This window comes from Pogoniulus pusillus, chromosome 6, assembly GCF_015220805.1.
Source record: "Pogoniulus pusillus isolate bPogPus1 chromosome 6, bPogPus1.pri, whole genome shotgun sequence".
Lineage (NCBI taxonomy): Eukaryota > Metazoa > Chordata > Aves > Piciformes > Lybiidae > Pogoniulus > Pogoniulus pusillus.
The window spans coordinates 13845250-13859538 of record NC_087269.1 but is presented as its reverse complement, the minus strand read 5'-3'; the positions used below and the strand labels follow the sequence as shown (position 1 = coordinate 13859538).

At 45.8% G+C, this 14289-nt stretch overlaps 1 protein-coding gene across 1 annotated transcript in view; it reads right to left on the bottom strand.

Annotated features, from left to right (window-relative positions):
- Nucleotides 1-1253: 1253 nt before the first annotated feature.
- ARL3 (ADP ribosylation factor like GTPase 3) overlaps nt 1254-14289 on the bottom strand; it is a 30334-nt gene continuing 17298 nt past the window's right edge. Inside the window, exons 5-6 of the mRNA XM_064144489.1 lie at nt 12505-12690; nt 1254-4052 (exon numbers count right to left, since the gene is read on the bottom strand). Of these exons, the coding sequence (XP_064000559.1) occupies nt 4005-4052; nt 12505-12690 (234 nt within the window). The 3' untranslated portion in view covers nt 1254-4004. The remainder of the gene's footprint in view (nt 4053-12504; nt 12691-14289) is intronic.

Here is a 14289-nt window from a genome sequence, read left to right as displayed (position 1 = left end):
AGCCCAAACACAAGTTGTCTTTCTACTAAACTTTATTTTTCTTTTATTTATTTTTCTTTTTTTTTTTTTTTTTTTTTTTTTTTACAAAGACACCTAAAGTACACACTGACAACATGAGCAGATATTGCAAATACCCCTTTGGGTGAAATTCAAAAAGGGAACATAAAAGAAAGAGCTTCTGTGGACCTGCCTGGTCCAGGGAATGCAACAGCCGCTAGCTTTTGCTTCTGCAGAGGAGGGAGCCCTGTAGAGCAGGGGCTGAGCGGGAGCGGCTTGGTCTCCACTCAGCAAAACGATCTGGTAATCAGTTACACCGGAGACAAAGGAAGAGGGCATTGACCTGCGAGGGGCAGCACTGGTGCGGGGGCAACGGAAGGAGGTTACATGAGGCTTTGGTAAGCACTGAGGGCAAGGAGAGAGGCTCTCCTCAGGGCTGCGGCAGGGACGGAACACGAGTGTCCATGCCCAGCACTCGTGGTCGGAGCAAGGGCTTGCCTCCGTGTTTCCTGATGTGCCCCTGGAGAATTTCACTTCTCCATCACCTCCCCCCGTCTGAGAAGACACAGGAGCAGGAGAGGCATCTTACCTAACACGAAGGTAAAGACAAATTTAATGATGTGAAAGAGAGGCAAGACAAACTCCCCCTGGGAGGGGAATTAACCCCTGCGACAAACTTCTCGAGGTCTGGAGCGGGTTTGTCTGTCACTCCAAGCCCTTAAATCAAGGCCCGGTGCCTTTCCACCAGAGGTGCTCTAATTCAAGCGCAAGCCGTGGTGCTGGCGGGGTGGCGTTTAATGGGCTGTGTTACGCGGGAGGTCAGCAGAGAGGAACCTAACGCTCCCTTTTGGCTTTAAAAGTCTACGAATTGAAGCGACGTGCGGCAGAGCTCCACCCATAGCAATGAGATGGTTTGCTTCTTCCGAATCTCCCTTAAAGGAGGGCAAACCAGACGGAGTTGGAAGGACAAAGCCTCACGTATGCAATTACCGTGAACCAAAGAGGAGCTGAAAACTGGGGCAGAGGGGCAGAGGTTTCGCTGAGGGGCGGCAGGCGCTTTTAGCTAGCCCCAGACAGTTGTATGGGTGGTAGTTAGCCAGGTGCTGAGAAGGGACCAGAGCCCCGCAGGGGGTAGAGCGGATGTAAATGCATTCAGATGAGGCGAGGCAAGTGAACAGAACCTCAAATCCTTTTACATTCTCACCAGGTGGATGCACAGAGAGAGATGTTTACAATACAAGGAGCATTTACAGCCATCATTGCAAGGTGATTTATTTAAGTCATGATCATTTTAACCCTCCACCTTCATCCTCACAGCCCAGCTCGCTCTGTCATGGTGTTCCTCTTTCACTACCTGGCACAGGTAAACCAAATTAACCACCTGGATTACAAGGCTGGTACAAACGCACACAACCGATACATGCAAACATAACCAATGAGCCAGCAAACGCTTCAGGATCCTAAGTTCAGCAAGGCAATTTTCCCTTTCAAATTGGAGCACTAGGAAAATTACACATATTTATTTCACACACATTTCCAAGTTTAACCAAAGTGAGTCTGAAAAAAACAAATTAAACTCCCAGATGCATTTTGGATCCAGAAAGCTAGCTGCGGCACAGCTGGGGTGTCAGTTTGACACTGGCATAAAAACAGGGAGCAGGGAAGCACAAACTCAGCTCCCAAGGTGATTTTACTCTGTCCTGCCTGGGCCATGGGAGAGGTACCAAACATTTCACTCTGCATCTGGCATGCAGTGTGGGCAAATACAAAGCTCAAGAGTACCTGTCACAAAGCTCTGCCAGTGGGCCAGCACAGTGTGCAAGCAGGAAAGGGCTGCAGTTCCTCAAGGTGTTTGGATAGGGCAAATGCATTAAGTGCACGGGAAAAGTGCTGCTGCCCTTTCTCTTCCTTGGGCTGACCCAGGAACAGGCGGTGCTGATTCCTGGGGTTCCCAGTAAGCTTTTGCAGATGAGGAGTCACTGAATGAGCTACGTTTAAATGAACATTTCTCCTCATCTTATGACTCCTTACTCAATCCATGCAAAGCTGGAGCTGTTTCACTTCGTGTCATTAGCGATTGCTTAACAGTGCACTTCAGCCTGCTCCTTCTCCCCCTCCAGTCGTCTGTTTTTTAAAGCAAGGCTGTGCTACTCCAGCATGCATGTCCTGCCTCGGTGCAGGAGACAGATGCACTCAGAGGGTGCTGACTCACAGACGCAGGCAGATTAAAGTTGGATTGCTAAAGCAGTTGCTCTCCCAGCTGTCCCCCTGCCCCCAGCCACAGCAGACAGCTGAACTATATGCCGATCAACCCCTGAACTGCTACTGTACCGCCCGATGTATGGGGGATGGCGGGGAGGAGGGAGGGGGGGCACACGACCCAGTACAAGCCTCTGATGATTTAAATCTGCAGGGCTGCAGCAACATAGGCAGCCAAGGGCTGCTTCACATACAGTGCAGATGTTTCTGCCCTAAGGTGGAGACGTCCAGAGGAAGGGAGGAGCAAAGAGCTGGGAGCACCAAGAGTGTCAGCCTTCTGCCTGGGTCTATGAGTCAACTCGCTGACGCGTGGTAAAGCCACATGCTGTAGTACACGCAGCTTTCCCCACGCTGCCCCTCGCTCTGCCTCCAAGAGGTGGATGGGGCAATGCAGTCCCCAGTCATTCTCTGGCCTTTCACAGGCAGGCAGCAAACAAAGCTGGCAAGCAGGGCACTGGGATTATTTTACCATCTGTGCATTAGAAACTGGCCCAGGAGTCACCAAGCTCACTTCATGCAGGACATGGCTGCTTTGGCGTGCTAATGACTCCTGCCCACAATCAGCTGGGGCTAGATTTGAATCGGGGATGAGGAGATGGAAAACGTGTTCTCTTTCCTCTTTCAGCAACTACACCCTGTTAGAAGAAAGCCAGTCTGGGGAAGGATGAATCCTCATTTCAAAGTGTGTTTCCCATCTGCTGCTCATCAAGCTCCTCACCCTGCACTAGGGCAATACACATCCGGCACCAGGCTGCGGGGGACTTCAGGCCCTGGACAGACAGCTTGCTGTGGGGCAGTCTTGCCAAGGAAGGAGGGTGTGTGGGATAGAAGAATACATTTTGCATACTTCAAAAAGGAAACCTGGGACCTGGTATCTCATTCTAGAAAGTAATCATGGACTTAATTGCATTTTGCTGCAGAGTTGCCTTAACATCGAGGGAAAAACAACAGGGATTGCTCAACATCAAGACCAGTCTCACATATGGAACTTGCTGAACACAGGAACCACGTTTTTGCTGGCTCAAGGTGAAATGATGGGCTAAATTCTCCTTCAGCTGTGAGAAAAGCCCTAGGCACACTCATCCTGCATTATTCCAACTGTAAAGAGCCTCAGTTATACACATACAACCCTTCTCTCCCTTCTACAGCGGTGTTGCGATGCAACAGTGCCTCATTATGATCAAACTCCTCTTTTATGGCTATACGAGTATGTGGAAATCATCTACCCTTGTTACAAAAATGACTCCTTAGCAGCTTTATTTTAAGAAACTACCCACAATTGGTAACACAACTGGATTTTATCTGTCACGGAGGAGAAGCTGTGACTGACACCAGAGCGTGTTCTCAGCAATCACAAACCCGCATGTATAGGGCAGGTCCTATGAACCTAAGCAACTGCAGTAATTCTCCACTCCTGCTCCACACTGAATCACAGTTTTGCTCCTGCTTACAAACTTGCTTGCTAATTAGCATTTAATACTATTATGCATACAGAGGAAACATATCATTCCTTTATTGGGGTAAAAACTGAGACCAATAAAGAGCAGGTCAAGTTCCAAATCCAGCAGTAAGTTTTAACCAATGATGTTCCCATTTTCTTCCTATTTTTCTTTTCTTTTTTTTCCCCCTTTTAACAGCTGTAGCTGTGCACAGATGGAAAAACATTTGGTCAGAAAGCAGCAAATTAGTGTTTTCGGGCTAGAATTCTGCTCCCACCGCTCCTCCATTTCCATGCAGCTCAGAATGCTTTATTTCTTCTTAGCACTGACATTTTTGCACACCCAATTCATGCCGTCCTTCAGACAGAGAAAGGTAATGTTAGTCAAGCAAAGGGAAAAGGAATCCCTCAGCCCCACTCGCCCACCGCTCGGCAAGCACCACGTTCCTCCTCATCTACCCCCCACCTGCCCTCTGTGCCAGAACTGCCGTGGGTTAAAAATACAAGAGCTTCCTTGCTCGGCAGATGTTGTCACACAGAGGTTATTAAATCTTTCATCTGACCATAAGAAGTATCACTGTCTCATCGTGTCCTTTGAGAAAGGATCACTCTGCAGTCAAGGTACGTCAGCGGCAGAGGAAGGCTCAGTTCCAGATTCAGCTACAGATGATTTGCATAACCTCAGGCAAGTCACCTTCTCCTTGAGACCATGGATTTCAGGGGGCTGTGTCTTACATGGTCAGCCTCCTGCTCAGAATACAGCTGTAATTCTCTGCTCAGCTGTAAGCCTCGAAATCCAGAGCCACAAAAGCCACAGCAACAACTGAATCTGGACTCTGTCCCTCAGGGACTGCACAGAAAATGGACCCTCAGGGGTCCCACCCAGGTTCGGTGAGAAGCAGTGACCATGCGTTTTAGGAGGCTGATACACTCCTTTGAGTATTTCCATAAAAACGTGTGCACAACATCTCTGACCACTGCAAGCTGCATGGTAGCCCTTGTGCTGTGAGTGCCCAAGTCATGAGTTCATTGCTGAGATCCCAGAATGGGATATGCCATTGAAGGGCAAAGTGACATTTCATCTGCTTCTGTCATTTATCTGTCGTGAGATGTAGGCAACAGAGTGCACGATGCACTGTCTCCTTGTACCTGTGTCCCATCAAATCCATTACCTCTACCCCACCTATGAGGCATCTCTGCTGACAGGGAAGCTGAGGACAGAAAGAAGGCAGGTGGTGTTCTGGGCAAGAGGAGAATGGCACATCTTTGTGCTTGGAAATTGGTCAAACGTCCCCCTGGGATTTCACGGGATTCAATGGTCATTTCTGCATCATTAACGCGGTAGGTAGCCCCTAAGAAAGGCCACAGCTTTTGGGTCGGCACCACTGCTAGCCTTATGATAGCACTGTCACTGGCTTCGTATATGTCCTTGTCCCCAAACTGCCAAAAGGCTGCCAAGGACCTCAGCTGCCCCAAGGACAGGCAGCCAAAGGCACAGCGCCGCAGTCCCCTGTGGCGAGCAGAGATGCACTGCCATGCCTCTGTGTTGTCCCTCAGTCACGAAGACGACCAAGTCGGAGGGGAGCTAAAGAGTTAAGAGAGCAGAGAGGGAGTCCTCAGGGCTTAATCAGAAGCAGAGAGGTTCTCACTTGAAAATACCAATTCACCTTGATAGCTGTGCTATGTGACACTTCTTATCTGAAGGGGAGCAGCAACTTCTGAAATCAGCCCTTGTTGCTGCGTTAAATAAAGAATAAGAGAACCCAGCTTGTGCTGGGGTGCACATGAGGCCCTACACTAATAACGCTTCTAACTCTAACCTTGGGGAGGGTTGATGTCTCCAGTTTCATTTATTTATCTCCACAGCAGAGATCAGTGTAAAACAAATTGTCTGAAATCCTCAGAGCAAATGGGAAAAGACGAGAGGTAGATTCATTTTAAGGCCCAGTAGCTTTGTGTCTTCCCCTTTCAATAACACTGATAACCTAGGTGTAAAACATGTAATGCCTTAAGCAATCAATAGCGTGGTTTAAAGCTTATCACTTTAGAGAGAGAGGGAGCCAGCGATTCCCAGCATGAGGAATGCCATGGCTTAACAATGGGTCTAGGAGGAGAGGTGTCAAGCCTTTGGCTTGATTGTGTGCTTTAGAAATCTGCATGATTGCCTGCAAAGAGTAAAAATAAATAAATAACTAAAAACGCTCCCACAACGATTTCAGCTTCCCTTGCCTCGGAAGCAATAATCACATTTGCACACATCATGGCATACAAGGCAAGCAGAGCTCCTCATTCATTTTGAATGTAGGTTTATTTGCTGAACCAGAACAGCTGAGACAGCTTAAAGTAATAAATATCAGCTGACACCCTCTGCTATTCAGCACAGTAATCCCAGAAACAATACATCACTGCAAAACAACAAATACGCATCCTATCTTCTACCTAATCTCACCACAACCTGAATTCACAGTGATTAAAACTGCCTGCTGCCATGTGGGAGCTGGGGAAGGGGAAAGACAGCAGCGTTTCAGCACCAGCACGGCCAGTGTCATAAAGCAGAGTTTATGATGGGATTTACCATGGCTGAGAGCCTGACTGCATCAAGCATATAATGAGGGCAAAAGAATGACATAGCAAAATGTGAGAGGAAAGGTGAACTCCAAACAGGCTTGAAATACCTAAGTAGGTCACTGAACTTTTAAAGTAGGAATGGATTTTAAAACTCTCTTCTGACATGGGTTAATTGACAGGGAAACCTGCATTTAATTGTAAATACCTTCCTGCCTGACAATGATAAAGAAAAACCGAATTGTCTCTGGCTCTACCGGTGTTGTATCGAATTGACATGTGTAAGGCACAGTCCTTGTTTTCAGCCATGCTGCAGCTACAGCCATAGCTTCTGGACTAACTTTCTCAGGGTGGTGGGGGGAGGGCTGGCAGTCTTCTAAAGCGTACCCAGATGCTTTGGAGAACAGCACATGCTAAGGAAAGCCAGAGAAACTAAAAGGTATGTTTGTTGCCTTTCTACTTAAAGTTTAAAGCAGGATGGAGGGTTGGCAAGATAAGGGAAAGCCAGGTAGGCTGCCAGGAACACAAAGAGCTGCTATGGGGAAGGCACAGGAAGGAGGAAATGCTGCTTGAAAGAGTCAAGTCCACAAGGAGTCCACTGTTGTCGTCCTTTGTCCCTACGCATTCTGTCCCTATATCTGCATGCTTAAAAGATGGCTCTGTGCAGGAAGCACAATCCCTACAGTAACATTTAGATCTTGATAGATGTCCTTGGGCTGCTTTGTTGAGACATAGAGACATTGGCAGGTACTCTGAGGATGGAGACAGATACACTATTAGTATTCCAGCCTCAAGTCAACCCTGGGAAAACTTAGCCAGGGAAGGATTTCAGATCTTTCAGCTTTGGCTTTCTTAGCTCCTTAACAAGCAGCTAGTAAACTTTACCAAAGCAAAGCGAGAGAACTCCAGGGAAGAGGATAATGCTTCTTGCAGAGAAACGCTGCTCAGCACAACCCCACCTTACTGCAGTCACATCTTGCTTTGTGCCAAGGGAGTCATATTTGAACACCTTTTGGGAAAGGACTGGTAGGGAAAAATTAAATGTCCTGCTTGAGGTTAGGATGCTGCTTGCTTATTCCCTGCATTATCAGCTTTGCAGTTATGGGAGTGAAGTAATCTTCAAACACAGTGAACAAGTCTCTTCCACCCCATAAAAAGCCTCCTGATTTCGGCTCCCCTGCAAGCCAGGGATCAGGCAAGGCCACAAACTTGTGACCCCTAATGTGACCTTAAGGACAGTGAAACTTAATCCTTTCATGTAATCCCCTGTCTGCCATAACAAATTGGGTCAGGCAAGTGCAAAAATTCTCCATCTCTAGCATTTTTGGTATGTGTTATTTTAGCTGTCACTTTCTTCTCCCTTTGCACAGCCAGGACTGTACCTTCATTATCTGCCATTCCTTTGCACCTCCAGTCATCATACAGACTGGCTTTTACAGGCTCCTGCAAGTACATTATCCATTGTTTTTGTCTGGGTGCAAGTTCTCCTTTTGTGCTCCGAGACCTTGCAGCCCTGACACAGTGCTGTAGAGTCCTCCTTTATTCTGCTTAAAAATCACACCACTGTGCCCCGTAATCTGCAAACATGGCTGCTTTTCCTCAACCAGCACTGGCTCTGCTTGCCCTGTGAGAGCTGCAGTCCCTGGAATTGCTTTAAATCACATTTACAAGTAGCCCCAGAACCTTAAGATGTGGAATATCCTCAACCACCCTACACTGGCTAAGACATCCTTAAGGGCAGCCCTGTACTGAATCTTTCCCTCATGGAAGCGCTGAATTTCAACATCAGTGTAACTTAGGTCTTGGGCTTCATTCTCAGCTGGGCAGGGAGGAGAAGGTGGCTCATCTCTTCCCACAGTCCTTTGGGTCAGACCAGCTCTGGCATAAATTAGAGAAGTTTAGTGGCTACTCTCAGTTTCACAGGCTTTTAATGGTCTCCAGGGGGCCTTTATACTTGGGAGACTCCAGACACAATACACTGCAGAATCGTTCTGGAGGATGAGTCCTTGGAAGAGGCTGAGCTGATGCCTTGATGGGAGACTCTTGCTTCCGACAAAAAAACAAGCTGCAGAACCATGACACATAGCCTGGCTCCTAAATAATAGCTCCAGCAAGAGGGCAGGCTGCAAAGCACAGGAGTCCTGCCTGCTCTCTCTCTACCCTGGCTGGAGCTTTCACATGCCTGGAAATACAACTGGAGGTCTGGCCACAAAATACAATCCTAAGAGAGCCTGCCTAGCACCAGAGAGCTACTGTGAGGCAAACAAACAGCTCCTTTAGGTTTCTCTGCTGTTATTGGTGATCACCTTCTTCACTTACTATACCCTCTGCAAGGGTCTCAGTGTAAGCTGGTGCAAGGCTCTGCTCCACAGGCAGAATACAAATGGCAGTGGTGGGAAGAAAGGCTTTCCTGCTTTCCTAACCAGGCCTGAAGGATAATATCAGACCCAAGCAGACATTTTGCTTGAAAAAGCCTTAAGCATGCAAGATGCCACTCCTCCCTCAACTGCACCACAAATTCTGACAAACAGGAGAAATGCTGACCATGGCTGCAGTCAGGAGGTAACGAAGTCTTCAGCTGGCAAACAGGGGATACCAGCTGGCATCCAGAGGAGATGACATGAAGTTTACAGTTAACTCTCTCACGTCTCTTCTGAGCCTACCCAGGACATTGCTGAACCTCTTTTTCCAGAGTCCCAAACAGTTAATGTTAAAAGAGAAGATGGCAATAGGATTCCCTCCTTAATTAACAGTTTTATTAAATAACCCATTTCAAATAATAGTTAAATTCTCTAAATTTATATCATTCTATTAACCATAATCTAATCTCATTAACCTTGAAATCCCCAGTCTTAACTACCCAATTCTATACACCATGGTGCTAGCAGCTAAACTAATTAAATGACCTTCAAACTATTTCTCCTTCATACATTGACATTATTTATCTTTGCTCATTGCTATTCCTTCAAGTTACCACAAAAACCTCCTCTATGAACTCTGTTCCTCCATGTACTCAGCACTAGATATGCCACTACTTCTCCTTGCAAAATCCATCAGCAATGTCTCCAGTTTTACTCTAGTTAATATATTCCAGCAGCAGTGACGGTTAGTGTGTTTGCTTCTTGTCTTTCCTTCTGAATACCTGCTGCTTCCATGTCTACATTTATTTTGAGTCACTCATTGTCACTTCTTAAAGTCCTTAAAGCAGTGACCTGAGATTTAACTACACAGGGAGAGGTCCCATTCTGAGCTGCTGGGAGAGATGCTGTGTACCACAATCCTCAAAAACATCTTTCTTAATCTCAGTCTTTAAGTGAGTCCTTCTTTGATTCCCCTGAATTTTAAGCATCTTGACCTCTCCCTTAGAGTCCCAGGACTGCAGTCGCCACTTTTTCCTGGGCCACTTCAGGTTTAGTATAAAAGCCACCTAACAAATAATTTTACTCAATGCATTTTCAAGCAAAGGGATATCTTGGCATTCTTGCAGACTGATTTGACAAGACTGGAGTTACGGCAGAGAGAAATGTAGGGGCTCTTTTTCCTATAAGCTGTAGAGTTTGTGACTCCCCTGACCTTTCTTCAATAATAATTTATGGACTAAGCTGCAGTATTGAGGGCAATGAGCCTGCAGACAACAAAGTGGGATGTTATCTGGCCTGCATCTAAATTAATTTGTCTAGATAAGCACGATGAACAAAATATATAGGCCTGCAAATACTTCTATTTAGGTCTTGTCTACTGCTTTTTGGAAGTGAAGAACGCAGCAGCAGATTTCATTTCCCTGGTAAAGGGTGTGTGGCTGCATACTTGTCTCTACTGAATGTAGAGGAATGCACTGCAGTTCAAGGAGAAGGCACAGTTAAGGAGCTATCAACGAAGTGTGCCCACAGGTCAGCTTGAGAAGGAGACACTGTTCAAACCACATAAACAGAAAGTGACACTTTCCATCATTGAGTTCTACATCCAACGTGTGTCATTGCATTTCATCTAGAGATCTCACATGGATTTCCATGAAGTAGAGGAGGGCCTGGAAGAGGGAAGAAGGTGACCAATACCTGCCTGCAACCCTCTGAAAAACAGCCTCAGTTTCCTCATCACATTTCTTTGGACTTGAACATACACAGCCATCGTGGAATCCATTTCCTTCTAACACCACCACTTTGAAATAGAACATTAGAGATGAAGCCTTCCACAAGATTGGCTACAACACAGATGAGCTAATTTCTATCTTAGTTACCTAAATAAAAGTCCTTTGGCAGACACTATCTACTATATTTAGGTCTGAACATCAGAACTGCTGTATTGGTCAGACCAGTGGTCCATTCAGGCCAGCATTCTCTTTCTATATGACAAGGGAACAAACACTTGAAAGAAGAGGATTTCCCTTGTTCTATTCTTCCCTCACAATCCACAACCAAAGTTGTTCCTCGTGCAAAAACTGCCTCCAGATCCTAGTGGTCAGTGATTGCCTGTATTTCTCTTCAGAAATTCTCCTAGTACTTTTCTGAACCGACTGATATTTTGGTCTCCACAACATCCTGTGCCAGTGAGATCTGCAATTTAATCACACAACTCACAAAGAAGCACTTCTTTTGTTTTTTTTTAAGCTGGTGTCCAATTATTCCATTAGGAACACCCTTCCTTTAGCAACATGAAAACCAGCATATAGTCTATCTGATGTGTTTATGCCTTATTTAGTAAATCCTGAAGATGTTCCTGTTTTCTGTCCTGTCTCTTCCAACCTGCAGGTCCTAATTCATTTATTATGATTGTGTACAGATGCTGCTCGGTGCTACTGATCATTCTCAACAGAGGATTCTCAAATTCCCACTAATTCTTAGCAGATATAAGGACAATATTTTTTAATGAGGATAGTTAAGTGCTAGAAGAAGTTACCTAGAGAGGCTGTAGATTCTTCATGTCTGGAGATATCTATAACTTGATTGGACAAGGTCCTCAGCAACCTCCTCTAGACAAAAACAGCTACCTCTGGTTTACACACGAGGTTGATCTAGAGATCTCCTGGAGAGCCTTCAACCTTATTTTTTCTTGGAATCTATGCTTCTACTACTGCTTGAATCTTTTTAGATGGGGCAGAGGCAGAAATGAATGCCACATCCAACCTATGGGCCCACCATGCCTTTATTCTGCTACACAAGAAATGTTTTCTGGGATGTCTCTTGTTTGCATTCTGATAACTCTCTAGTGTTTGGTTTTTCACTCTGGCCTTTGATAAGCAGTAAGCTGCTGCTTCCAGTGATCTGCTTCTGAGTAATGGCAGTTAATTTTAAGCTGATCAACACGTGTAGAGTTAGACTTGTTGTTCCTCATGTGCATTATTTTGCACTTGTCAACACTGAATTTCATCTGCCATTTTACTGCCCACTGCTTCTGCAACTCTTCAAACTCAGCTTGAGATGTGACTATCCTGAACAGCTCTGGAGCATCTGCAAATAAGGTTTTACTGGAACTGCAGTGAAGATAAGTATCTTCTCTATTCTGTTTCTTTAAATATCAGTGGAGAGAGGACGCCTGAGTGCTGAGACTGCAAGCACTGCAAATATTTCATTAATTCAGGAAAGCCTAGGACCGAAATAAACAAACCTGGGTGCCATTTACATTACAAAGAGCTACTGTACTGCAGAACCCAGCTACAGGAGGAGAGCCCAAGACACAAGCACTACAGTTCAGCACAGGAACGCATTTCAACCCCTTGGTGGGTTTTTGCTGCCCCACATGCTGTCGTTAGAAGTGGTCCTTGCCCTGCGTGCAACTCTTGCATTTCTCCTGATCAGAAAAATTGATCGGTTTCTCTCTGGCGCCTGGGCTGAGCAAAATGCCAAACAACATTAGTAGTGAAGGTAAATCAGATTTCTAAAGTGCACACTTGTAACAGTCAAAGGGGTTAATAGCAAAAGACAATTTGTTTTGTGAAAATGATTAACCTGACAGCAGTCTCTTTGAAATAAATCAATGTCTTCGTTTGGCCCAGCCAAGGGGTCCTAAGTGGGGAGGCAATCACTCTCCCCTTTGCCAGGGGAGGGAGGGATCACAAGGGCCCACAGCTCCCCCTTCCCTTTGCACAGGCGATGAGACACATGGCCCCCGTGTTCTGTGCTGCAAGGGTTTGGCTGTGCTGACCCTCCTTCGCGAGGCAGCCCGTCCAGCCCCACCCTGCAAGATCAACAGACAACAATCTCTTACAGATGGCCTGCTGGCACAGCAAGACTTTTCCAGAGCCTCACCTGTACTCCCTCTCCTGAGAGAGCTGAACAAGACTGGATCTGCCAGACTCTGTCCCGGATTGTGTGTAGGTTCAGTCCCTCGGCAATCTCTGAAGCAGGGGCAGCCGTCAGCAGATCCTGCTTGTTAGCGAATATGAGCACGGGGACTCCACTGAGCTTTTCTTCATCCAAAAGCTCTGCCAGCTCCTATATCATTTACAAGGGAGTGGGATGAGGGGAGGATGGAGAGAGGGAAGGGAAGAAAACCTTCAACCACTAGTGGTTGTCTCTAATTAGAAATATATTTAGGACAAATGCTGGAAGAATGTGTTCCACTGAAACCTAGATCTTATTATAAGAGGGCAAAAATGTATACAATCATCTCTGCCCAAGGTTCAAAAACTATTTCTTCCAATTACAGGTTACAAAAATCTTCATCTTGGTCTGAAATTAGCAGTTGCCTTAAAGGCTACAACTCTGTGTTTTGCCAGTCCCTGCTGCTAGGAGATCAAAACTGATGAAACAGCAAAATCCATGTAAATTGGCAGTATGAGGAATCTGTCTGAAGTTACTGCTTGACTGGCATTTGCACCTGAGCAACCGTTGACACCAGCCCTGGTATCTTTGCTAATAATGAGTTTCAGGGCTTTGTTCCAAGCTTTATACACTGCAATTTGAGCGGGAGAGGACTGTTTCTTTCCCCAGAAACAGAACTCTCCCTCCCACAAGAAAATATTGCTTTTGAAGGCATTGGCTAGCTGAAGACAAGCTAGGTCAGCTTTACTATCTGGATCTTGGCTCCATACGCACAGCACACCTTGGGTGGCATCTTGAGAAATGCTTCATCCAAAACTGGGTGACTCAAAGAGATTGTTTTACTAGCTCAAATCTGAATCTGCAGTGGATCAACAATAGCTGAAACACTTCATGTCTAGGACTGTGTAATGGCTTCACGTGAAGCAAGCAGAGTCTCAAGTCATTTCCCTAGGTGAATGTATGTCAAACCCAGCTGAACTTGAACCCATGGGGACTGCTTGCAGATAGATGAGATTTCTGTGGACTCCTTATTTAGCGAGAAAAGTCTCATCCTCTCAGATACTCTCCTGACATTTTTCATCCAGTGGCTAGAAACGTGTGGATAAAATGAATGCAGTTGGGGAGATACTGCAGCGGAAATCTGACTCCATCCCCCCAAAAGCAATGTTTGGTTTGGAAACCAGGATGAGAGAATGGAGTTATAAACAGAGTTGGCCAGGAATGTTTCCACAAAATAGGTCTTTCATCTGACATGGATGATTTATTGAAACCAAAAGTGTTTGCGGAAATGTGAGGGGTCCAGGCTGACGCCGCCTGACTCAGGCAAGTGCTCTAGGCTTCTGCTGCCTCTCCCTCTCTTTTGCCCAACGAGCATTTAATTACTGACAGAAAATGAAATAGCTCCACTTGGGCTAAGATTCTCCCTCAGCCCTAGAACAACCAATCTTTCTGCTATTAGGGTGTGCCCGTGATACTAGGGAGGAGAAAGATAAAGTGCCTCCTTCAAATGAAGCCAAACAGAGGGCTTTAAACTGAACTCCCAACTTCTGGGGAGTAAATCTGTTACTTGCTATTTTGGAACACCCTCATTTTCTGAATTTTACAGGAGAAAATTCACAAGTCCTATTTTTGTTCCATCCTAAAATCACGAAACATTACAAAACATCCAAACTTCACAAAACGGAAATCTTCTTTCCTGGCCAGTCCTAGTCACAAAGTTCTTAAGTTGTTTGTTTGTTGGGTTTTTTTTTTTCAATTACATCCAAAAGA